This window comes from Hydra vulgaris, chromosome 12 (assembly GCF_038396675.1).
Source record: "Hydra vulgaris chromosome 12, alternate assembly HydraT2T_AEP".
NCBI lineage: Eukaryota > Metazoa > Cnidaria > Hydrozoa > Anthoathecata > Hydridae > Hydra > Hydra vulgaris.
In genome coordinates this window covers 58,639,387-58,665,705 of record NC_088931.1, presented here as the reverse complement: position 1 = coordinate 58,665,705, position 26,319 = coordinate 58,639,387, and the positions used below count along the sequence as shown (strand labels likewise).

General features: G+C 29.1%; 2 protein-coding genes across 4 annotated transcripts; both read left to right on the top strand.

Annotated features, from left to right (window-relative positions):
- Window positions 1–5,217: 5,217 nt before the first annotated feature.
- On the top strand, window positions 5,218–17,040 carry LOC136088874 (uncharacterized). Of its 3 annotated transcripts, XR_010642581.1 has the most exons (3): window positions 5,223–5,299; window positions 9,875–10,026; window positions 16,640–17,040. XR_010642581.1 is itself a non-coding variant. In XM_065813879.1 (2 exons), exon 2 carries the CDS (start codon window positions 11,005–11,007, stop codon window positions 12,790–12,792), a length of 1,788 nt encoding a protein of 595 aa, XP_065669951.1. In that variant the 5' UTR covers window positions 5,218–5,299; window positions 9,875–11,004; the 3' UTR covers window positions 12,793–13,165. The 3 variants fall into 3 exon arrangements, 2 of the variants coding, with proteins under 2 accessions (XP_065669951.1, XP_065669952.1); XM_065813879.1 differs by lacking the exon at window positions 16,640–17,040 and having other exon boundaries at window positions 5,218–5,299; window positions 9,875–13,165; XM_065813880.1 differs by lacking the exons at window positions 5,223–5,299; window positions 16,640–17,040 and adding an exon at window positions 8,546–8,699 and having other exon boundaries at window positions 9,875–13,165.
- A 5,799-nt stretch (window positions 17,041–22,839) lies between these two features.
- Window positions 22,840–24,160, top strand: LOC136088240 (uncharacterized). The gene is made up of 2 exons (XM_065811924.1): window positions 22,840–23,228; window positions 23,860–24,160. The coding sequence occupies exons 1-2, from the start codon at window positions 22,840–22,842 to the stop codon at window positions 24,158–24,160; spliced, it is 690 nt and encodes a 229-aa protein (XP_065667996.1).
- Window positions 24,161–26,319: the final 2,159 nt, after the last annotated feature.

Here is a 26,319-nt window from a genome sequence, read left to right as displayed (position 1 = left end):
GTTTAAAAAAATTTCTTCAGCATTGTTTTTTAAACTAAGCTTTTGTGGCAAACGTTTTGGCATAGTGATGCAACTACAGCGTGAAAGTTAGCATAAATTCTCCAGGTATTGTGTGGCTAAAAGCTGTCAAGACATTACGCGACCAAAGATACACATATATTAAAATATTAGTTTTATTGCTTATTTTAAATCTTATTTAGTGGAAATGTCATGATCACGACTATATGGTTACACCTATTGGTATTATATATATATATATATATATATATATATATATATATATATATATATATATATATATATATATATATATATATATATATATATATATTACTTACGCACATTGTGCAAACTCCAAACTTAAGTATGCTCATACTTATGCCAAATGAAGAGGACTTGCAAAAATTTGGGATGCCCGGAAACAAAAAAGCTCTAAAACGTTTGACCTTCTGCCCAAACGTTAGGGTACTGATGTAGTAAAATTTTTAACTTAACTTTCTTAAACTAAATTTAAATTTATCGAAAGATTTTAAATTTCGTAGTAAAATATTTTTTTTTTTTTGTAATTTATTTCGTCACTATTTATTTTACATACAATTTAACTTTAATACATTTATAAATACAAGTATATTTATATGTATACATTTATAAATAAGATAAAAAAAATTAAAATAATGACAGAAGGAAGTAGAAGACTGCAGTCTTATCGTAAGGCCCCTTTCATTTGTAACTTTGCAATAAGTTTAGCGTGAGATTAACGTGACATTAAAAATTCAAAAGTAGAAATAAACCAAAAACAAAGCCTTTTACGTAACGATCTGATAGATGAGTATAGAAAGAAAAAAAACTATTTGTATTCTAATATAATCATCGTTTGTCGTCATTCAAAAGGGATAAATTCGTTTTAGTTAGTTATTATTAATTTGATCTTTAAAAATAGGAGAGTATGTTGACGTCACTTAAGTTAAATATGTGCTGTTTGACTGCTGCTTTAAAGATATTTGATGACTTCATGTTTTTTATTTCCTCTTTAAGGATCGAATTCCATAACCGTGGTCCTCGTGATAAGATAGAGAAGTCAGTTATTTTAAGTAAAGTCTTCGGAACTCTAAAGTTTTGAAAAGAGTACTTTGTTGGGTATTTGTGATCAATGGTGGAAAATTGATTTTCAAAGTATTTTGGCAGCAAGTTGTTTTGCGATTGAAATATAAATAATAAACTTTGGAGGAGGTTCAGTTCATAAATATTTAGAGCTCCAATTTCCCTGAATAATGGTTTGGCGTGGGTATATCTGTTAGCATTGCATACTATTTGACACGCTTGCTTTTGTTTAACGTATATTTTTTTTAGTACTGAAGAGTATGTGCTTGCCAAAACAATATTGCAATAGTTGATATAACTGTGAATTAACGAATAATATATATTTTTTAAGCAAATTTTATTTAGAAGGTGTTTTATTTTATGCATGATGCCGATTGACTTGGAGATTTTATTTTCGATGTGCAAAATATGATTCTTCCAACTAAGATTTTCTTGAAAAATTATTCCTATGATTTTCATTGAATGTTGTTGATCATAAGCTGGGGAAGTTGAAGTGGTAAATTAACAGAGTTAGATGGTTTGTGAAATAAAACATATTTGGTTTTGAGGATGTTTAAAGAAAATTTATTAACTTTGAACCACTCATTTAAGTTTTGCAGCTCGTGATTAACTGTAGAAAATATTGTTTTTTTATTTGAGTGAGTGAAGAAAATATTCGTATCATCAGCAAAAAGAGTAAAATTAAGAATGTTTGAAGTTAAATAGATATCGTTGAAGTTAAATATCGCTATCATAGATATCGTTCACATAGAGTAAAAATAGTAAAGGTCATTTGAGTCTGGAGCATTATAAATTCCAAAAGTTATGACCATACAGAGTTTTCACCCCCCCCCCCTATTTTGTGGGGCTCGGAAAATTCGATAAATGTAAATTTAGTTTGAGATAGTTAAGTTAAAAATTATATATATAAATTTTTTTTGTTACAATTTAGTTAAAAAAAGGTTACTAAAATTTTTTTTTGATTTTTGCTGGGGCAAAGTTTTTCTGTTATTCATTGTGCTCTCACAAGCCCGTCTCTTTTTTCAAAACCACAAACGGAAAGTGCTGCTTCTGTAACTTTTTTTACCCTTTCACATGATTACGTGTGAAGAGGAAAGTACGGAGCTTCAAAACGAGTGACCAGATATTTGTCAAGATCGTATGTACAGATTTGGTATGTAAACACTGGTTCTGATATTTTTTCTTTCTCCCAATCTATTAGCTCTTTGGTAGACAAAGCTTCTGTATTGAGAAAAACCTTTTTTTGTGACCTTTTAGCTGTGTCTCCGAACTGCGAGGTTTTCCTTATATCTTTAAATATTTTAATGGCAAACTTCCTCGATTCTTCATCTGAGCTAGACAAAAGCGTTAAAATAAGGGATTCCGAGTGGGCAAAATAGGCTCCATTTTGAATGTATTTTGTGGCAATATTTTGAACTTCATTATCTTGTTTTTTCAGCAGTCGCAACAGTGTTACTAAGTGACCTGGGCCATCTACAATACTGTGTTTTACTTTGATTTCATACTACATGTGGAAATATACTTGAGCTCCCCACTTAACGATTAAATGAAACTTTCGAGGAACGTCACCAGTAAAAGTGTGATCACTCATATAGAGGAAATGAAAGCTTCTGCTGTGGTAAGCCATCTGCTGTGGTAAATATTTCCACACTTTGCTTTAGAAAGATTTATGTCCCTCTTGCCAGTGGACAAACATTGTACCAACTTATAACAGAGAGCTGCATCTGTTGACATTGTTTTGAGAACTTTTTCAGGAATTTCAATTAAAGGTTCCAGCTGTTCTATAGGTTCAAACGTTTCAAGTCTTTTTATGCTATTGACTTTAGATAAAGCTTTTCCAATAGGGCCAGTAAAACCATCCTTTGAATTAGTTGGGCCATTGTTGAACCAATTATGTTCAACAACATAATTGGTTCAACAATTATGTGCCTCAATGGTAAGTCATTACAATGGAGCATACAAATAGAGCAGAATAATTTTCTCCCTACTAATTGTTCCAGATTTGACAGCAAACCTCCATCTTTTCCTAAACCTGTCATGGAGTTTGTAGAATCTCCACCTACGACATCTAAGGACTCATGGATTGCCCTTGGAACCATCCAATTGTAAAGAGCAAATGCAGCTTCTTTGGCTGGTTTGCTTGGTGGTATAGCTTTAGGTGGTGTGTAATGAGTAAGGTATCTTCTATCAGGCTCACAAGTCACAGTTAAATGTTCTTCTTTTATAGTCCTCATGTGAAATTTATTTGTTAGAGGATTCTGTTGAGTCCTTCCTTCCATCAATAAACAAACTTCTAACAGGTTCTTCGTCGGTTAATTTTTCTTCAGACATTATTACTCTCTCCATTATTTCTTCCCTTGCTCTTCTTACTTTCATAGTATCAACAGCTAAATAAGACATATCAGGCGCCTCAATAAGGTCAAGAAGAAAGGATGTAACAATAGCTGATGTTGCTGCTGGTGAAATATCATATCTTATTGAAACTTCTGCAGTATGAGTAATTGACATATAGTTTTTTTTCCAAATCTAGTTTTGAAGCGGATCTTATGAAAATTTTTTTTTTTTTAAATCTGAATGATCCTTAATTAAACATTCAAAAACGTCGTCAATTTCTACCTTTTTTTTTTTTTCCATTTCTGATTTTTTTCTACTCCAGACTTCCTCTTCATTTTTTTCTTTTCTCGCAAAATCTGTCTGGTGGTCTCTTTAATGTCATTGAAACCCATCTGGTATTTTGAAATAGATCCTTTTTTTTTCCTTTGGGCATTAAGCCATGAAAGTTCAACCTTGGGAATTTTTTTCTCTTTCACACAAGTACACTTAATATGTACTTGATCAACGCAAGAATAATTTTTCAAACAGAACTCTTTCATAACATAATTTCACACTTGCAACATGTCATATCTAGCAATTGATCCAGTTTTGATTCCCAAGAAGACACGTGTGTCTTAGAAGCTTTCCCATGTGCTATATCTTTGATCTTGTTCCAGGAAAATTCAATTTTCTCCATTAAAGTTTTTTTTCCAATAACCACTGGAGGTTTAAAAAGAGCATTTGCTTTCATCCACTGCTGAAGAACAATACCAGCTAGTAGTCGAGAAAGGTCTCACACTGAAATATTCCTTCTAAAAACAAAAATATTAAATATAATGCTAAATGTATAATTTGTTTCATAAATTTTGAGTTTCTTGATTATTACCTGTTAACATCTTCTTCTCGGAGTAAAGCTTCTTGGATAAGCAGACCTTTTTACGAAATATCTCTTAAAGTTGGCTCTTCTGACAGAATAAGATCCTTACTTCCGCCTAAATAAGTTGATAACTTTGAAAGTCTTGTGTTTCCATAGAGAGTCTTGTGTTTTTTGAAGTAGTCATAGTTAATTTAATATCTTTATTAGAATTTCAATTTACATGATTGCAAATAAAAAAACGAACTCTTTTCATATAGTTTTTAAACAACGATGAACTCATAAAGACATTACAAAGTCGTAATAGTCAAAAACAACTTACACTTCAACCCCCAAGTAAAATAACAACATCATTATTACGATACACTTTCAGTTATGGTCATTTTGTCTGAACTATAAAGACGTTATTCAAAAAAACAAAGTCTGAAAATTTCTAATAAAAAAATTCCAATGAAAGTCCTAATTATTGAAAAAATTAATCATTTATTATATATTAACTTTTTTTTTCAATCTTAAAAGGCGCTTTTCCCCGCGAAAACTTATTTTTTTTAGAAAAAAAAATTGTTCACGTTTCACATGGTAATATATATAAAAAAATCTAAATAGTTTCATATTTCAATAATTTAAAAATTTTGACTCTCCTTGCATTAATGCATAAATGAACAATTTTACCTTTTCGAAAACTGCAATCCCACCTAGGTAAAAATTTTTTTTTTGGAAGTTAATATTTACATATAGTGACACCATAAAAATTATCCGCCGAATTAAAAATCAAAAGTTTTAAAAGTATGATGTACCCTAGTGGTTATTCCAAAACTTAAGGGGGCTCACCCCCTCAAAAATATTTTGACAACTTCCAAGTTCATAGGATTTTAAGGGTATTCATTGGAGAGGATATTATAATAGTGTTTAAAAAAAATACGTTTTCATTTTTTAAAAATGTCAGCTGTTGCTATGGTTACAAATTCAAAATGGCAAAATTCTTGAAATTTGGAAAGCTAATTCCCTTGGGTTGGTTCACTATTTTTCAATGAAACTTATAACAGTATTTATTTACATTAGATGCATGCAATATACCGAAAAAAAGTGAAATATTATTTTGGGAAGGATGTCTTTTTAAGTTTTTAAAAAATTAACTATATTTTTCTATATTTTCAACATAAAGTTGAACCTTAGACAAGTTAATCACAGACAATATAAAATATTTAAATCAAGCTTTTAGTTTATTGCATGAAACAATCTATTATGTGTGTTGTGTGAAAATATCAGCTCAAAAGCTATAATAGAACTAAAGTTACCACATTTCTAAAATCTATTAAATTTGGAAAAAATGTTATCTGAGAAAATAAGCAAAACGTAAAACATTTTGTAAAAAGAGTTATAGTAAGATATTATTTTTTAAAGCTTTTTAATTCTAAGCATAATAAAATCAATTGAAAAGGTGTTTTGATAATGGAAATTTATACAACATCTACATTATCTATAATTTTATATAAAAAGACTATATCACATGGAAAACATTTTTTATCAAAAAAACGATATATAACTAAAAATAAGAAAACAGCATATCCAAAATAAAAAAACTAAATAAAATAAAAACAATATCTTTAAAATTAACTTTAAAATAATCCTGCTTTATAGGTTTTTCCTTCATTTTGCTATTTTTTTATCATCTTTTTGTTTTTTTTGTTCTCTAATTTGACAACGACGGAGAACATTTTTAACTTCATTATGTTTTATTGAATTCTTAATCCTTTTGGTATTGATTTTATCACACCCAAGATTGATATAAAATCCTGGAACCATATTTAGTTTTTCATACAAAGTAATAACAGCTTTAGCTTTAATGTTAAAGTTAGATACAGCATCATAGATGCCCAAAGAAAGTTGTTGTAAACCAACAAATGTTGATTTGGGCAAACGTTTCCAAACCATATTATTAAATGACTCATTTTGATTTTCTGTTTTTCCATGTAAGCACTTGTCAAGAAGTGAATCACATGTCAACTCATAACTTTTCTAACTCGCAATGCAATATTTGTTGGCAAGGCTGGACCATGCCTAAACTTGTCAACTTCATTTCTTGCCATAGCTCTTTGATACCCGCACCAACTATTTTTTCCAGTCGCAAAATTTACATGAAGATTGTTAATTTTATTCAATGCCACATGGCAAAAACCACTTATAATTCCTTTTTTCATGGCTTGTTTATCACCAACATGCAGCCTGATAGCCAAGTCATAGTAGTTCTGAAGCTTGTCAATAATTGCATTTGTTAGTTTTCCTTTTCCACCTATTCCTTTTGTTTTCTTTTTTAGTTTTCGTAAATGGGTTCCTACTCTCTTTTGCACATGCCTCTTTACAACTTTTATACCATTGTATATGTTTTCCCCTGCAATAAAACTTGGTTTTCTCAAATGAGTCTGTCATTTTGTAAATGTTCTCACATATTTTACAATACCTATTTATCAGAACTACGTCCAAAACTTTACCTGTGTCCATTGAAATGCAACTAACTGTTCCATTTAGCGATGAAAATCCTCGTCTTTGCCAGATGCCATCACATGACACAGGTATATCATAAAAATTATTATGTGGTTGATTTTTGGATAACTCTTTTAGTTCTTGAGCTGCATCATCCATAGTTTGAGCCGAAATAAACTTAACACTTTTTTTTAACTTAAAAACAATCTTGTTATAGTTATTTGATGTAAATCGTGGTGGAAAATTCATAGGTGCATTAAAGCGATTAATACCAGCAAAGCCTTGACCGCATCTACGCATTGAGTATACTATTCTGTAGTTTATATCAAATCCTCGTGACATAAATGGCAGTTTTTCTGATGTCCAAAATGAATGCTCCTATTGGCAAAAACATTTTACAGTCATTTTACTTGCTAATCCATGTTTTAAACTTTCACTTAGCTTTAAACATGAACTTTGCTTACATTGAGGACAACCAAGAACTGAAATTAAGTTTGATAAATTAAACACATCCAAAATTCGCTTTCCAGTAATACCATCATTTAAAGGCTGAGAAATAGCATGGCTTGACAGCTTAGTAAAGGATCTTGTTTTTGGTAATGATGCTTAAGTACTTGGAATAAGATTTAATAGTTCAGATTGCATGGGCACAAGTTGTTTTTTCCTTGTGCATTGATTTCCTTTAAACTTTCTTTTCTTTTTTTTTAAATTTGAAAACTTTATTCTTTTAGTTTTATCATTTGTTATTGTTTTTTTATTTGCCACATATTTTTTTTCCATTATCAACTTGATAATCAAGCTCTTTTTTTAAACTAATAGTTATTTTAATACTTACCCACAACTAAAAATGCCAAGAAGTTATTTATAAATAAACAAAATAATTACTAAATAATCTACAGAACAGAATTTAATTTATAATAAAAAGTTAGACGCACAATGTATAGTGTATCTATGTGGTTGTGTTACAGTGTGGTTAGCATGCTTACAAAGTTCATTTTGTAAGCATAGACCTACATGGAAGCAATTTGAAAAATTAATACTTCACAGACTCAGATTAATCATATAAGATTAACTTTTAAGAAAAAGGTGTTGTAGATAAATGGAAAAGAGAAAATAAAATTGTTGCTATGGACGTTGCTAAGAAGATTATTTTTGACTATGATCAAATAATCAAGAAATAGACATACTTAGGTGTTTTTTTTTGAAAATTTTAATTCAGAATCAGATTCCTCGTTAATTTTTACACTTGAAACATGGAAAACCAAAAATTTCAAAAAAAATTACTTTTTGCTATTTTGACAGGGGTGAGCCCCCTTAAGCTTAGTGGAATAATTTTTTCTTATATTTAGATGAGGAGGGTAACATTATATATTTAATGATTCAGCCAAAATTTGTATTACTTAAGCATCATTAGTACATAAGTTAAATGAATTTATATATATATATATATATATATATATATATATATATATATATATATATATATATATATATATATATATATATATATATATGTATATATATATATATATATATATATATACATATATATATATATATATATATATATATATATATATATATATATATATATATATATATATGTATGTATGTATGTATGTATGTATGTATGTATGTATGTATGTATGTATATATATATATAATATATATATATATATATATATATATATATATATATATATATATATATATATATATATATATATATATATATATATATATATATATATATATATATATATATATATATATAGGCATAATGAATTTAGGTTCAAACAAGTTGGAAGTTAATGAAAAAGAGAAAGAAGCTTTTTTTTTTCCTTGTGGCTTCTAATTCTTGCAATTGATGATAATGATGATAGGGAAAGTTGTAAATGTGTTGAGAAGTTAAGAAAAATTAGTGCAGGTAGAGTTTTGTCTCAAGAGATAAAAAGTTAACATGAGTTTTTTTTTGTTTTTTTTAAACAAAATGGCAAACAGCTATTATTAGTTGTATGGCTTAAACAGCAAGGCTATTTAAGCCACACAACTATGAACCGTGATTATAAAACTGCTAAAAAAATATTACTCTAAATTAAAAGATTTTTTAATGTTGCTACATTCATGTATTTTGGATACATTCATGTATTTTGAATACATTCATGTATCCTCTTGATACATTCATGTATCTTCTTGATACATTCATGTATGTTCTTGATACATTCATGTATTTTCTTGATACATGAATGTATCCGTGTATATATCCAACTCCTTGATAGGTTTAAAAACATCAGACAAAGTTGAGTTGTTGATTTTAGTTTGAATGTTGACAATAAGGAAAAAAAAAAACAATAAATTTATTTGAGAGATTTAATATTATTGATAATATTTTAAAAAAATGTTCAAATGCAAGGAAACGCAAGGTAACTTCTAATGTTCATTTTTTAACAATAAAAATCTATATTCTAATTTTTATTATTACTGAAGACTGATGCCTGGGTGTGTAAGAATTTTAGTGAAAATAAATATAGTTGAATTGATAATAGTAATAGTTGTGGTGTTGTGGTTTGCTTGCCTTTTAAAAAAGAAAATCCAAGTTTGATACCCACCACATCCCTTGAAGTACTGTGCTTAACTTATATCTAACCACAGCGGCCTTGTTTGTCAGAGTTGGTGTTAAAGTTAAGTGTTCAGTTAAAAGCTAAAGGTTTGTATATATATATATATATATATATATATATATATATATATATATATATATATATATATATATATATATATATATATATATATATATGTATGTATATATATATATATATATATACATACATACATATATATACATACATATATATATATATACATATATATATACATATATATATATAAATATATATATATATACATATATATATGTATATATATATATATATATATATATATATATATGTGTGTGTGTGTGTGTATGTATATATATTAGTACTTATATGACTTGTAAAAAAAGGTGACTTATTTGCTCACAATATGTTGTGACTATATATGGTATTTAATTTTGGTTCAATATTTAATCATGCTTTTAATTTGTATTAATAATTTTTAAAGCTACTCAAATGAGAGAAGTGGGAGGAGCGAACCCACCGAAAACAGTTAAAAATGTTTTGAATGCTATCATGGTATACAGGCATTATTTAGCAAGGATGGAAGAAAACGATAAAGAAAATTTACCATCACTGCTTATTATAAATGCATAAAAGGTGAGCATTGAATGCGAGTTTGTAGCTATTGCATCTTATATAAGACTTCAAACATTTACTCATAATAATTATTTGCAAATATATTTGCGGTCGTTTTTTATTTATTTGTTTATTTTGTCTTTTGAATTAAACTTTAAAATGTTTTACAACATAACAATATAAAGTTTTGAAAAGTTCTGACTGGAGCTGGCAGAAGACATGTTCTTATTATCCAGCCCCATTGTTACAACATGGTGGCCACAGTCCTGGAATGTCCTGGAATGTCCTGGATTTTTGCAAGTGCCCTGGAATGTCCTGGAAAATTTTGATTTTTTCAAAATTGTCCTTGAATGTCCTGGAATTTTTATTTTTTTAAATATATTTTAAAATTACTAATATTATTGCAGTAAAGTTAAATTTTTTTATGCAATTAAAAAAATTTAAAGCCGCTGTAATTTAATTTTTATGAATGGTTTTTTTTAGGTTTTATATATTGCTTTAATTACTTTGAATTTTGTTTGATTTTTGTTTTCTTATATCAGTAATTGTTGGTTTGAAATCATGCATATCAAATTATAGTATTTAATTTTTCTATAGTTTTAATTTTTTGGATATTTTTAAGTTTAGAAAAAGTTTAAATAGTAAAGTATAAATATAGAATGCCTCGAGATTCGCATTTTTCGAATGCATGGTTGCAAACACCTGAATACAAAAACTGGATTTTTAAAAAAAGTACGACAATTGCATCATGTTTTTTTGTAAAAAAGGCATTAATGTTAGAAATATGGGTGAAAATGCTTTAAAAAGTCATCTCAAAAGTAAAAAACATTATGAGTTATCACCTCCAGTATTAAGTTCATTATGCAATTATTTTGCTGAATCAAAAACTTTGTCACCTTTAAAAACTGGTACTGTTCAGATTATTGAAAAGCCATCTAAAAAGTCTAAAACATTGGATATGGTATTTATAAATGAACAAGTAATAACCGCTGAAATTAGATGGATATTAGATCATGTGAAGGTATTAACTCACTATTTATATCTATGTTTTCTGATAGTAACATTGCAAAAAAGTTTCAGGTAGGTCGAACAAAGTGTGGATATGTTACAAAATTTGGCATTGCACCATATTTTCTTGATTTGTTATATAAAGAAATATTGTTATCACCGGTTTTTGTAATATCTTTTGATGAGTCATTAAATCGTAGCATACAAAAAGGTCAAATGGATATTATTGTTCGATTCTGGAACCATGAATCAAATCAAGTTTTTACAAGATATCTTGACTCACAGTTTTTAGGAGGTGCAAATTCAAAGCAGTTATTAAAATCTTTTAATGAAGGTGTATCTCAACTTAACATACAAAAAATGATTCAGATATCTTCAGATGGACCTAATGTCAATTTAAAATTTTTAAGACTGGTAAAAGAAGATCGGGAACTTAATGAGTATCCAGCCTTATTAGATATTGGCACGTGTGGCCTCCACACAGTTCATGGAAGCCTAAAAACATCAGTTAATAACTCTGAATGGAAACTTGGTGAAAAATTAAAAGCAATGTGGAAGTTTCTGAATGAATGCCCTTCACACAGAGAAATCTATGAAAATGTAGCTGAGAACAAAGTTTACCCTTTACCTTATTGTGGCCATCGTTGGTGTGAGAATCAAAACTGTTGTGAACGAGCAGCAAATATTTTTCCTGGCTATTTGAAGTTTATTGAACACTTACAAAGCTTACCAAAATCAAAGCAACCTCATGGAAAGTGGTTTAATGTTTTAAAAGATACAATTAAAGATCCTTTGTTTATTGCTAAATTAAAGTTTGTTGAATTTATAGCTGAAAAGTTAAATATATTCCTAAAGGGTTTTCAATGTGATAAACCAATGTTCCGATTTATATTCGATGTTTTAAAAAACATTTTAGTTAGCATTCTAAGTATGTTTTTATTAAATGATGTAATGGAACGATCTGATACAATTAAAAAAATAATGAAGCTAAATCTCACAGATCCAATGTTATACAAAAGAGAAGATACAATTGATATTGGTCTGTCTGCAAATATGGAAGTTCAAAAATACAAACGATTATCAACATCAAAAGGAAGCATAATTTCAAAATTTTACAAAGATGTTTGTATATTTTTATCTTCACTTGCAACTCACATGTTAGAAAAATCTCCCATAAAATATCTTCTAGTCAGGTGTTCCTCTTGTCTAGATCCTATTCAATTAGCAGATAGCAGAGAAGTAGAGTGTAATAAGTTAAAGTTTTCTAAATTATTGCAACAACTAGTAGCTTCTGGATATTTAAAATCAAAAATTGGGGACAAAGCAAATGAAGAATATTTTCAATTTATAATCAACATTGTCCGTAAACATGATACAGAGTTTTTGTCATTCAAAAAATATGATGATAGGTTGGATATTTTTCTTGCTCAGCATATACCTGTAAATGGATATACATCTCTTTGGGATGTCTGCATAATATTATTTTGCTTGTCTCATGGCCAGGCTGCTATTGAACGCGGGTTCAAAGTAAATAAGGACTATCTAGTTGAAAATTTAGGTGAAGATTCTCTAATTGCATTAAGAATAGTTCATGATCACATGTTATCAAAGCAACAAAATGCTGCAGATATTCCAATCACTAGAGAAATGATGAAATCAGTCAAATCATCTAGAATGCGATACGATGTTGCGTTGGAAAGTGCAAAAAAAGTTAAAGAGTTATCAACTGTAAGTTTAAAAAGAAAAGCTGTTTCCGCTGAAATTGATGACACTGTTTGAAGGAAGAAGCTACTTCAAGCATCAGCTGACGATTTAATAAAGGAGGCAGATAGTTATGCATTAAAGGCAGAGGAAAAAAAAGATTTGAGTTTTATAATCACTTCAAATGATTTCAGAAAGTTATCAAAAGATAAATTTTTAAAATTGCAAGAGCTTGACAGTTTAGAAAAAGCTTTATGTTTAAAAAGAGATTCAATCATTGTTTGAGTTTCATTTATTTATTTTGTAAATATGTTTTGGTTTAGTTTAGTTCCATTAAAGAGTATGATTGTTTAACTATTATATGTATATTTATATTAGTTTACATTCTTCTTTCTATTTTATACTGACTTTCAAAAATAAATTTTTTTTAAAAATATTATGTTATTAAAAACTTAATACTACTACTTTTTGTCAATTTAAAAAAGTTATTAGTCGATTTAGTTGAAATATTCTATGAATATTGTTCAATGAAAATGAAAATATAATTGATAATATTCATTTAATAGGTTATAAAATGTCCTGGAAAATTTTTCAAAAAGTCCTGGAATGTCCTGGAAATGTCCTGGAATTTGACTTTTAAAATTTTGTGGCCACTATGTACAAAGATATAATCTTGTATATGCGGTAGTGGTGTAGTAGTAAGAGCGCTTGCTTTGTAAGCGAGAGGTTCGGAGTTCGACTCCCACCACATCCCTAGAAGTACCGCGCTCAACTTAGTTTCTCCGCGCAGCGGCCTTACTTGGCAAGGTTCGTGTTTCGGAGTTAAAGAGTTGAGAGAGGGTTGCACCACAAATAACAATTAAAAAATTAAAAAAAAAAAAAAATGAGTAGCCTCCTCGACTGTAGTGGCCCCCCTCGGGCCTTGGGGAGGTGAATAATCTAAAAAATATATATATATATATATATATATATAATACACATGCATAAACTTTTTTACATTATTTTTTTAATTTATTTGTTTGTTTGTTTTAATTTTCTTATTTCATTTAATTTTTTTTATTTTGTATGTCAATATAATAACATTACTTTGAAATCCATACATATTGAAGAAAATAGATATTGAAAAAACAAAATAAAAATGTATTGCGTCAATAAATAAGGTATTAAATAACTAAGGTTAAATAAAGTAAAAGTAAGTTAGTAATTTTTTATAATCAAAATTGAATATCTGTTGTTTTGTTGCACGTTTGCAACAAAATGTAGAGTGGAAGTTATAGTCTTTATATTACTTGTTAGAAACGAGTTCCACAATCGTGGCCCTCTGCAAGATATTGAGAATTCAGCTTGTTTTAATGAAGTTTTTGGTATAACAAAGTTGTTAATTGAGTACTAAGTTTGGTATTTGTGGTTTATAGAAATATATTGATATTGGAAAGTGTTTGGTAGCAGTAGATTCTTTAACTTAAACATAAAAAGTAGTATGTTAAGAATATTTACTTCGAAGACATTTAGCACTCCAAGTTCTCTTAGTAGAGGTTTGACACTGGTGTACCTGTTTTCGTTTAATATTAAGCAACATGCATGTTTTTGTTTTTTGTAAATTACATTTAACTTTGTTGGATAAGTACTTGCCCAGATTATGTTATAGTAATTGATGCAGCTGTGAATAAAAGAGAAATAAATATTTTTTAAACAAGTTGTACTTAGAAGATGCTTTGATTTATACAAAATTGCATTAATTTTATATATTTTCTTTTCCACTTTTTGATATGATTACTCCAGCTAACACTTTCATTAAGAATTATATCTAAAAAAGTTGATTGAGTATTCTCTTTTAAGTTTAGTTTTGTCGATAAGCAGTTCAGGAAGTTTTAAGGGGAGGGTGTCTGAACCAGAAGATTTTGTAAAAAGAATATATTTGCTTTTATCTACGTTTAGCGAGAGTTTTTGGGCTTTAACCATACATTAAGATTTTCTAGTTCTTGATTGACCGTATTAAACACAAAGTTAATGTTTTTGTGGCTAAAAAATACTTGCGTATCGTCAGCAGAGAACAAAGTTGAGTTTATTGGAAGATGATAAGACATCATTAATATAAACAAGGAATAGCAATGGTCTTAGAATTGATACTTGCGGGACCTCACAGGTAATACTTTTAGGCTGTGTAACAGTTTTGCCATACGATAATGTTTGTCTACGATTATTAAGGTAGGAGCGAAACTTTTTTAAGTTGTTGTTTTTTATTCCATAATTATCTAGTTTATACAGAAGAATCTCATGGTCAACAGTGTCAAATGCTTTTGAAAGATCAAAGAATATCCCAGAGTGTATTTATTTTTATCGAATGTATTTAAAATTTCATTTACAAGTTTGATAACAGCGTGTTCTGTTCAGTGTCGTTTTTGAAATCCATATTGATTATTATTTAAGAGGTGATGATTAATAGTGCATTATTCGCTCTAATATTTTTGAAAAACAGGGTGAAATAGAAATGGGTCTATAGTTAGAAGCCATAGAATTGTCCCCGCTTTTAAATACAGCAACAACTTTAGCCATCTTAAGCTGTTCAGGAAATATCCTGTGATTTAAAGACATGTTGTAAATATGCAGAAGGGGATGTTCAATAATGTCGTAGACACTTTTTACGACATTTGCACTAATGTCGTCAAGCCCTGGGCTTTTGTTTGATTGTAGGAAATTAAAGGCATTTTAAAGCTCATTGGGAATTATTTTATGCTCTTCCATTACGAGATCCTTTTTTTTCTAAATATGATTTAAAACTTGTTTTTCCAGGAGTTACTTTGTCAGCAAGTTTTTTCCCAATTTTTGTAAAGAAATTGTTAAGTTTCTAAGCAATGTCTACAGATTTGGATTTATTTTAATTTAGTTTTTATTTGTATAACTTTCCGAAACTTATAACAATATTTATCTCAAAATTGTCTGTCAATCATAGAGCATGTTTTAGAAAATCTAAAATAAACAACTGAATTCAAAAGCAAGGTAAAGAAACTTTGCTTTTGAATTTAATTGGGAAAAAGTCAACAAATTAAAAGACATCCACAATAAAAATTTATATTAAATACTTATTTCTTTAGATCCTATTGTTGGTGACAAAATTGGTCACCGACAATAGTTGCTATTGGCGACATTAAAACGAGCCAAAAAATAATGTTTTCTCTAGATTGTATTTATATATTAATATCGTCAAGTATTTTATTTTTTTAATTTTTTGTAATGGTTTGTTTCAATACTGGGATTTAATTATTTATTCAATAACCTTATTATTATCCTAATAAGGGTTTCCACACGTGTTGAATCCCTAAACACGTGTATATTAAATTTAGGCCTTGTGGGAAAAAAAAGACTTCATTTCTTTTAACAACTATAAAAAATGGAGTCTTGATTTCATCAAGACTCCAATTTTTATAACTGTTAGAAATGGAGTGGGTATGAGAATAAGCTAAATAAAATTAAATTGAATGAACGGAAAAAATTTAGACGTCCGTTGGACGTCCAATAGCGTCTATTGTGGACCTCCGAACGAACTGTTTTGGACGTACTTTAGAGGTCCGAATTGGACGGATGAAATTCATTTCATTTGGTACGTCCAATGGACGTCCATTTTGGACGTCCGAACGGATCATCTTTGACGTCCTTGGACGTACTATGGACGTCCATGTACCCATTGGGTATCAGGAAAAGCAGAGTAGAGACAATAAAATGGAGCCTGTTAACTATAGGTAGGTCTGGAAAGTTTTAAATATGTTCGAATTTAACATAATATTTAGGATTAAACTATATACAGGGATTGGTCATTACAGGTATTGATTGGAGTCGTAGGTAGAAAAGATTTTATTTTAATAAAACAATTAGCGTAGGCCTTAGAACTATACCACAAAACTAATATGTTTATTTTTTTTTTTAGTTAACTGTTAATATCTTTTCTCTGCAAAGGGAATCCACCAAAGGATCATAGAGGGAAGCACAATAACAGACCTCATAGACTTAGTAATAATATTGTAAAAAGAATACAAGATCACCTTTCTGTCTTCAAAGAATCTCACAACTCATTGTTATAGGTATGCGGGAATCCGCGTTTTACGGAACAGATATTGGTGTTAAAGTTCTGCGCCACACCTTTTGAAGTTTGATTTTGGACTTTTATGTAGAAACGTGTTTTGTACTCTAATTTTTCAGAATTTTATATTAACATGTTTTTTAAAAACAATAAGGGTTATAATTTTTTAATATGTATTTTTTAATTACAATTACGAACTTTATAAGTGGATTTATTTCTGGTGAAAATATTGTTGTATTTCATGCATTCAGTAAACATTGAAGATATGATCTTTTTTTTTCTTTCTATACTTTTCATATTCTTAATTTTACACATTTTCATGTAGCTGAAAACTTTTATTGAAAAATTTGCATGCCCACTATAGATATTTTTGCCCCCACTTTTGGTGCCTACTTTGCCATTTCTGAAATTACTTACGGGAGTTAAACAAGTGAGGGAGGGAGGGTGTGTGTGTGAAAATAAACATTCCTTTAAAAAAAACAAATCATAATTTTTCTATACGTGTATACATGTTTTTTTTTAATTTTATAAGCATAACACTTGTAACCATTAAGAGGCTCAGATTTTTTTAAAAAAATAATGCATAGATAGACATTTACTCTAAATTACAGATGCTTTGAATGCAGTATTACCAAGTCCTATTAAATTAGTCTTACTAAGTCTTGGTCTTAATTTATATATTTAAATATTTTTATGCAGCATACCTAATGCTTTTTATGCTTAATTTTTATGCTGCATACCTAATGCTGCATATCTTATTATTTATTTTTTTATTATTATTATTAATTTATTTTGTCGTGTTTTAAAAATTACAAAAAAAGATATTACATTAATAGAAAATCCTGTTCGGAGCAAAAAAGAAGACAAGTTATCTTATCGCCGAGCCCCGTTACATTAGTGCTCTAAAACGTGTTTAAAATTTACATACGTAATAAATAAAACAGTATAAATACATACAATTTCAGCAATAAAATAACTTTATAATTTATATTAAATTTTAATTTAAATTTTAATTTAATAAAAAATAATTTTATAATTTATATTAAACTTTATATTAAATAAATAAATTTTGCTAACAGTATTCAGTAAAATAATCGAAAAAATAAAAAATTGCAAACAAGAGAAAATCATGAAAGTTATCAATCCACAAAAAATTATTTTGTATAAAAAATGCATAACATATAAACAAGAGTTATATTTTATTAAAAATAATGCAATAAAAATAAGAATTTGGGCTGATTAATAAATATCAACGAAAATATAAACGTAAAAGCAGATTTGCTTTTATGTATATCGTTTGTTACTAATGGTTTGTAAACCATTAGTAACAAATGGTTTGTAAACCATTAGTAACAAATGGTTTGTAAACCATTAGTAACAAATGGTTTGTAAACCATTAGTAACAAATGGTTTGTAAACCATTAGTAACAAATGGTTTGTAAACCATTAGTAACAAATGGTTTGTAAACCATTAGTAACAAATGGTTTGTAAACCATTAGTAACAAATGGTTTGTAAACCATTAGTAACAAATGGTTTGTAAACCATTAGTAACAAAAGCTAAAGTAAATGTAAAAGTTTAACTGATTATTTTAACTGATTTAATTCAAACGTTTTTAAATTGTAAAAAAGATATTTGAAATCTAATATATCAAAGTTCATGTTTAGCAAATGCCGTTTTAAATTCGCCTTAAAATTTTCCAAAATGCAATTTAAAACGAAGTTTTGTTTTTCATTAAAAATTGGATAAAAATTTTTCCAAACAAAAGGTCCCCGATATAAAATTTGGTACGAACTTAATTTAAGATGTATTATTGAAACGACAAAGTTATTCTCTGAAAATTTGGAAGAATATTTATGAGATCTCATTAAAATAGGATTGAAATGTTACTAGAGATAACCCACGTTTTGCTTTAAACACAAATAGTAAAACTTGATGAATATTAAGCTTATAAGTATTTAAAGCTCCAAGCAGACGTAAGAGAGGTTCACATTGTGCATTTTTGGTTGCCCCAAATATTATCCTGCAAGCATGTTTTTGTTTGTTATAAATATTCTTTAGTTTAGTGTGATTAGTGCTACCCCAGGCAACGTTACAGTATGAAAGATAACTGTGTATAAACAAAAAATAAAGATTTTTTAAAGACTCATTATTAAGAAAAGGTTTTGTTCGATATAAAATGGAAATACTTTTTGAGATTTTACCTTCAATATATTTAATATGAAATTTGCATGACAATTTTTCATCTAAAAGCACTCCCAGAAAGCTTGTAGTCAATTTCCTTTTAATTATTATGTTATTAATTAAAAGATTGGGTAATTTAAGAGGAATACTCACGGCTTTACTAGGCTTATGGAATAGGATAAATTTTGTTTTCTCTGCATTTAATGAAAGGCGGTTACTTATAAACCACTTATTGGTTTTATCTAATTCTTCATTTATTATTCTAAAAAGAACATCAATATCTTTGTGAGAATAAAATAAATTTGTGTCATCTGCAAATAAAATAGTATTGAATATTATTGATGCTAAATATAAGTCATTTACATAAAGTAAAAATGATAAAGGTTTTAAAATAGAACCTTGGGGTACCCCTCAAGTTATTAAGTTGTTTTTCGAGTCTTTTGATTCTTTAATTATAAATTGCTTTCTGTTAGGTAGGTACAATTTAAACAAAAGTAAACTTTGATTTTTGATACCATAATTTCCTAGTTTTTTCAAAAGGCTTTAGGTAAATCAATAAAAAACCCTATTGTATAGCAATCACTATTAAACCCATTTGATATATGCTTAACCAATTCAATTATTGCATGGTCAGTGAAATGGTTTTTTTTAACACCGTATTGATTAAAGTATAAAATCTTATTTTCAGTTAAATATTTATAAAGTCTGTTATACATAATGCATTCAATTAGTTTCGAAAAGCAGGGCAAAACTGAAATTGGTCATTAGTTTGAAACATTAGTCTCATCGCCAGATTTGAAAATCGGTGTTATTTTTGAAATTTTTAATTTATCTGGAATATGACCTGATTTAAGTGAGAGATTAAAAATATGGAATAACGAGGGTTCGGTAATATCAAAAACAGAATTTATTACATTAACATTTGATCTATGCCTTCACTTTTATTTTTTTTCAGACTATTGAAAGCATTATGCAGTTCACTTTTGTTTAAAATCGGTTCGTCCATAATTATATCAGTCTTAGTAAGATACGAATTGAATTTTTTTGTCCAAATAGAATTTTTGCGGCTAAGTTTGGAGCAACATCAAGGAAAAAACTGTTTAATTTCTCAATAATAATTATTTTATGATAAACTAGTTTTCCATCAATAACAAGTTTTTGGGGTAAGTTGTTTTTTGCATTTTTTTTCTTCCCAATTAAATCCCTAATAACACTCCACGTTTTTCGAGCGTTTCGTTTGATTTTTTCTAGTAATTTAGCGTAATAATCAACTTTTAATCGTTTTTTAGTTTTTTCAAATAAGTTTCTATAATGTTTGTAATTAATTTCATTTTTATAAGTTTTATTTTTTAAATATTTATTATACAACTTCTGTTTTCTCCTTGATGGTTTTAGAAGGCCTTTGGTCATCCACAAAAATATAAATGACTTTAAATTTATTACTTTTGCTTTTAAAGGAAATGCCTTTTCATACATTTTACAAAATTGGTTTAGAAATAAATCATAAGCATTAGTAACATCGCGAGATTACAGTATAAGATTCCAATCGACGTAATCAGTTAATAATTCTTTAAATTGGCTTATGGAGTTTTCATTGATTTGTCTCATGAATACTGTTGATTTGAGGGTATCATTATTTAAAGTAACGCTATCAGTAATAAGAAATATAGGGAAAGTTAGTTAAGTCAGTCCTGATTATACCAGTTTTATAACGGCTGTTATGTAAAATTGTTAGTTATTACATTATCTAGTGACGTCAATGATCTTTTAGTTACTTTTGTTGCTTTGTTTATAGTTGAGATAAGGTTGTATTTGAGAGGAATACCAAAAAAATATTTGCTTCACTATTTAAAGCATGGTTATGCTAATTTTAATATCCCCAACTACGTAAACATGCAATATATTTTTAGAGTTTAAGAATGTACGCAAATAAGTTTTGAATATTTTTAACCTAACAGTTGGCTGTCTATAAATTGCATTGATAATGATATTTTTAGCTGACTTGTTTATTATTTCAACTTATAACGACTCACAATCTGTATTGTTTACATTAAGATCTTTACGTTGAATAAAATCAAAAGAATTGTGAATGTAAATACTTACACCACCACCTACGCAAATATCGCACATTAGATGAACTGAATCATAGTTTGTTAACTCAAATTTAGAATTTTTTTCATCCCTTTTAAGCCAAGTTTCAGTGAAACAAATTATTTAAAAATCAAAGTTTCTCCAATAAACATTTAAAGTTCTCAAAGTTTTTATTCATACTTCAAATATTAATCTGCAAATGTGAAAATCTATTCTTATTCTCACAAAGATATTGAGTAGATTCAGATATTGAACAGTACTCACTTTCGAATATGTTTTTAGTATAATTGTAAGAGTTATTATTACTAAAGATGGCATTTTCAGCATTAATATTATAAGAGAGATTGTTCTCCATTTCTAAAGGTTAAATTAAAATCTTAAAAATAAAGTATTATAAATAAGATAAAAAAAAGTACCGTTATAAACTAAATGGAATATAAAATGTTTAAGTTGTTTTTGGTGACCATTCGCGAACGATCAACTTGTCGTATGAAATGTATGCAAACTTCCCAGCTTTTCGTGCTTTTTTCATGCCCACTCGTAATTCTTTTCTAATAAGTGTTGTCTCCGCGCAATAGTCCTCATTGATATATATATTTTCCCCTTTTAATTTCCGAGAGTTTTTTAGAATTTTTTTATCTTTATAATTAAGCAGTTTCACAACTACAGATCTGACATTTTTAATGTCTCTAGTACCAGGTCTATGAGCCCTTTCTAGGGCCGTACCAAGGGTGGGGCCGGCCGGGCCGCGGCCGCGGCCTGAGGCGCCAAAATTGGGAGGGCGCAAATTTTAATAAATTGAAAAAACAATAATCGGTTATGAAACAAATTTTCACGGCGTTGCTGCTGTTGATAAGAAAATTAATTAAAGTTCACCCACAAACTCCTAAATATTAAAGCTCATTTACTGAACAAAAGAGCGCCCTTTAACACTAACACACCTTTGATAACTTTTTAACATTATGATTCTATTATGAATCAAACCAAAAAATTATCTGGGGCTGAATTTAAGAAGAAAAGAAAACAGCGCCAAGTAAGTGACGAGAAACTACAAAACTGTTTCAAAAAGTGGTTGGTAACAAAGTCAGTGGAAAAACAAATTATTTTAGAGGATATTTGTATTGAAGTTAATGACAATTCAACAGATCCTATAATTGACTTAAGTTCAGATCATCATTTGGAATTAATTGAGGAGGAGATTTTCATCAGCCAAAGTCAAGAAGAATTTTTCACAACTGATTCAGAACCAACCAGGGAAGATGGAAATGCACAGCTTTCAAACCAAGCTAAAATGGACGAGGATGAACTTCATTCAGAAATCTCAGAAATTCCAGTGGTCTGAAAGAAAATTTTCAACACAGGGATCCAGCAACATGTTCCAAAATAACGGACAAAAAAAGATGCTTTTTGATTGAGCATGGGCCAGAGCAAAACAGAAGAGAATTTTTCCCAAACACGCTGTGTGATTTTGACAACAGAATGCGACACTTCAGCTCAAAATGGTATAAAAAAATTCATCCCAATGGTAAAAAATTTGTTCGCACTTGGCTGCAGTACAGCAACAAAAAAGATTCTTTGTTTTGTTTTTGCTGTCTGCTATTTTCAACGACAAAAACCAGCAATTTGTCAGAAATTTCCAAAGAGTTTTGTGACCGGAAAAAACTAAACCCAAGAATTACTGAGCATGAAAACAGCAATGAACACCAAAGATGCTATTCTGATTGGAAAACTCTTGAAAAAATCTCAAGGAAGGAAAAACCCTGGATTCTAATATGCAGAGAGTTATCAGTGGAGAGATGAAAAAGTGGAGAGACATCTTGAAAGTGATTGTTGATGCAATTTTGTTCTGTGCCAAGAACAATCTTGCCCTTCAGGGAACAACAGAAGACATCGGTCAACAAAACAGTTGCATTTTTCTGAGCTTAATTGAGTTGATTAGCCATTATTATCCTTTAGTGGCTGAACACATTGCGTCCGTTAAAGCAAAAAAAACCAAAACATCCTACTTTTCTCCTCGAATTCAAAATGAGCTGATTGAGTTACTTGGGCAGAAAGTCAGAAACGAAATTTTGTCAAACATCAAAGAAGCTAAATACTACTCAACTCTGTTTGAATGCACTCCAGATGCCTCCCACAAAGACCAGATGACTCAGATCATCAGGTATGTCCACATCAGTGATGAAACCTGTACAATTTAGGAAAGCTTTGTGGACTTTATTGAATCTCACCAAAAAACCGGAAAAGGTCTTGCAACAGAGATAACTAAAAAATTGGAGAAGGATGGTCTAAACATTTTCAATTGCCGGAGCCAAGACTATGACAATGGAGCCAATATGTCTGGAAAATACAATGGCGTCAAAGCTCACATCCGTACTTTATTAATGAGTCAGCAAGATTTGTTCCATGCGCAGCTCACACTTTAAATCTTGTTGGTGTTCATGCTGCTGAGGTTTCCCCACTCATGATTACGTTTTTTGGAAAGGTTCAAGCCAACTTTAACTTTTTTTCAAGCTCCACGTCAAGATGAGAAAAACTGATGAAAACGTTGACCATCTCATTAAAGGGAAACAGTGACACAAGATGGTCTGCCAAAAAAGAAGTAATCACATCACAGACAAATCAAAGACGTTCTTCAAGTTTTGGAATCCATTATCCACAATCCCATGATAAATGCTGTCACAGTTAGCAGTGCAAAAGAACTTCTCATTCAAATTAATTTCAGTTTTATGTGTATGTTGGATTTCTGGTGTCAAATTCTTTCTTTAATTGACCGGCAAACCAAACTGCTTCAGTCAAAAACCATTTCAATTGACATTGCCGCAAAAAAAAAAAAAAAAAATTAAAGGATCGAAGGCTTCCATTAAGAATCTTCGATATGTTGGGGTGGACAACATTATCAAAGATGCCACAAAAAAAGCTAATCAGAGCGGAATTGATGGTGGCTTTCCAATCAAGAGGAAGCGCAAAGTGAAGCGGATGGCACTTTATGAAGCTGAAGATGACTCTCACCTTCTCACAGCAGAAGCAGAATTTGGATCTCAGTGCAACCTTGTGTTTGACAGCATTATTACACAAATTGAGTGGCGACTGTAACCTTTGATTTTGACTTCCTCAGCGGGCATTCACTCTCTAAAAGTTCAGTGGATGAACTCAAGAAAAAAGCTATAAATTTATATCAAATTTACAAGGCAGATTTAGATTCTTCCGAATTCCAGTCAGAAATGGAAAGCTTTAAATATCAAGCTGCTGCAATGATGGACAACTTTGAAAAATCTAGCCCGATCGATATTTTGCAGCTCATTCATAAATATTCTTTGATCAATGCTTATCCCACAACGGCAATTGCTATTCACATCTTCCTCACCATACCAGTCACAGTTGCTGCGTGCGAGAGAAGTTTCTGTAAACTTAAGCTCATAAAAAACTATATGAGGTCAACAATGGGCCAAGAACGTTAGTCTAGTTTGGCTATAATTTCAATTGAAAATGAAGGGGCAAACAACATTGATTTTGATGATGTCATTAGTGAATTTGCCTCAAGAAATACCAGAAAAGTGAAACGGACGTCCATAGTACGTCCAAGAACGTCCAAAACGGTCCGTTTGAATGTCCAAAATGGACGTCCTTGGAATTATATGACACAATAGACGCTATTGGCCGTCCTACAGACATCTAAATTTTGCCCGTTCGTTCAATATTTAATTTTATTCACATTACTAACAACTTTAAAAAACGGAGTATTGATATAAGAAATAAAGTCTTTTTTTTTTCTTACAGTGCCTAAATTTAGTTTACATGTAAATAGGGATTCAACACCTGCGGCAACCCTCATTAGGACAATAATAAGGTTATTTAATAAATAATTAAATCCCATTTTTGACATATATCATTACAAAAAAATTAAAGAATAACATCTTTGACAATATTTATATATAAATACAATCTAGTAAAAACATTTTTTTTGAATCGTTTTTTAATATGTCGCGAATGGCATCCTCGATGTTGCTTGCATCATAACCAATTTTGTCACAAACAACAGTATCTAGAGAAAACATTTTTATCACAAAACTGTCTGTCAATCATAGGGAATGTTTTAGAAAATCAAAAAGAAACAATTCATTTCAAAAGCAAAGTAAAGAGTAAAAACAAAAAAAAACAAAAAAAAATACAAAAAGAAAAAAGAAAATCTACAAGCAGGGCTTGCAGATTTTCTTTTTTATTCTCTTCCATCATTGCTTAATAATTCCTGTATACCATGATTACATGCGTGGAAGAGGTAGGAGAGGAAGAAGGGGAGGCAAGGCTGCTAAGTTATTGTAAATAATATTTAGCGTTATTTAGTGTTATCTTTTTATAAATAAAATATTTTTTAAGTTTGAAGTTTTTAATTTATTTTATTATTATTGTCAACTTTTATTTTGCTGATTAAATAATATTATAATTTTTCATATAACCATGTAAAAAATATATATATATAACATAGTAAACATAAAAAACCTTGATTAAAACGTTTTTAATTTTTCTATAATATATATATATATGTGTGTGTGTGTGTGTGTGTGTGTGTGTGTGCGTGTGTGTGTGTACTGTTATAATCTGTCAGAGACTTAAAGAAAGTAAGAATGATGCGTTTATCATCACAACCTTTTTATAGAGTCGCTTTAGTCACTCATTAAAAAAACACTTTAATCTTTAAAGTAAAATAAAAATTCAATAAAAAAAAGTTCATTTTTTTTTTGTGTAAAAAATTGAAAACAAAAAATATAAAAACAAATAAGAGAAAAAAATTCAAAAATCTGAAAACAAGTACTGTAAACTATAATATATATGTCAGGAATTAAGAAGATGATTTTAGTTTTCCGGTTAAACAATAAAATGCTTTTTAGGTTTTTAATATTTTTATTTGGGAAATGATCCCATATCGATGGACCACGGTTTGAAATTAGAAAAGTTGACTGCCGTGATTTAATTTTCCCCAGGTGATAGTTGTAACTGGTATGTGAACGCAGATTATATTTTTCAGAAATTGATATCAAGAAAATATCTAAAAAAACGCTTGGTAGTAGATTGTTTTTATACTTATACATAAAAATTATTATCTGTAATGAGTCAATTTTCTGAGTATCTAGAGCCATCGTGCTTTTCATCACTGGGACCGGGTTTACCAACTTAATTAAATAATTAATTGCTTTGCATGCATGGTTTTGCAGACTTTTAGTTTAGAATTTTAGTTATTTAGTGCTGGTCCATAC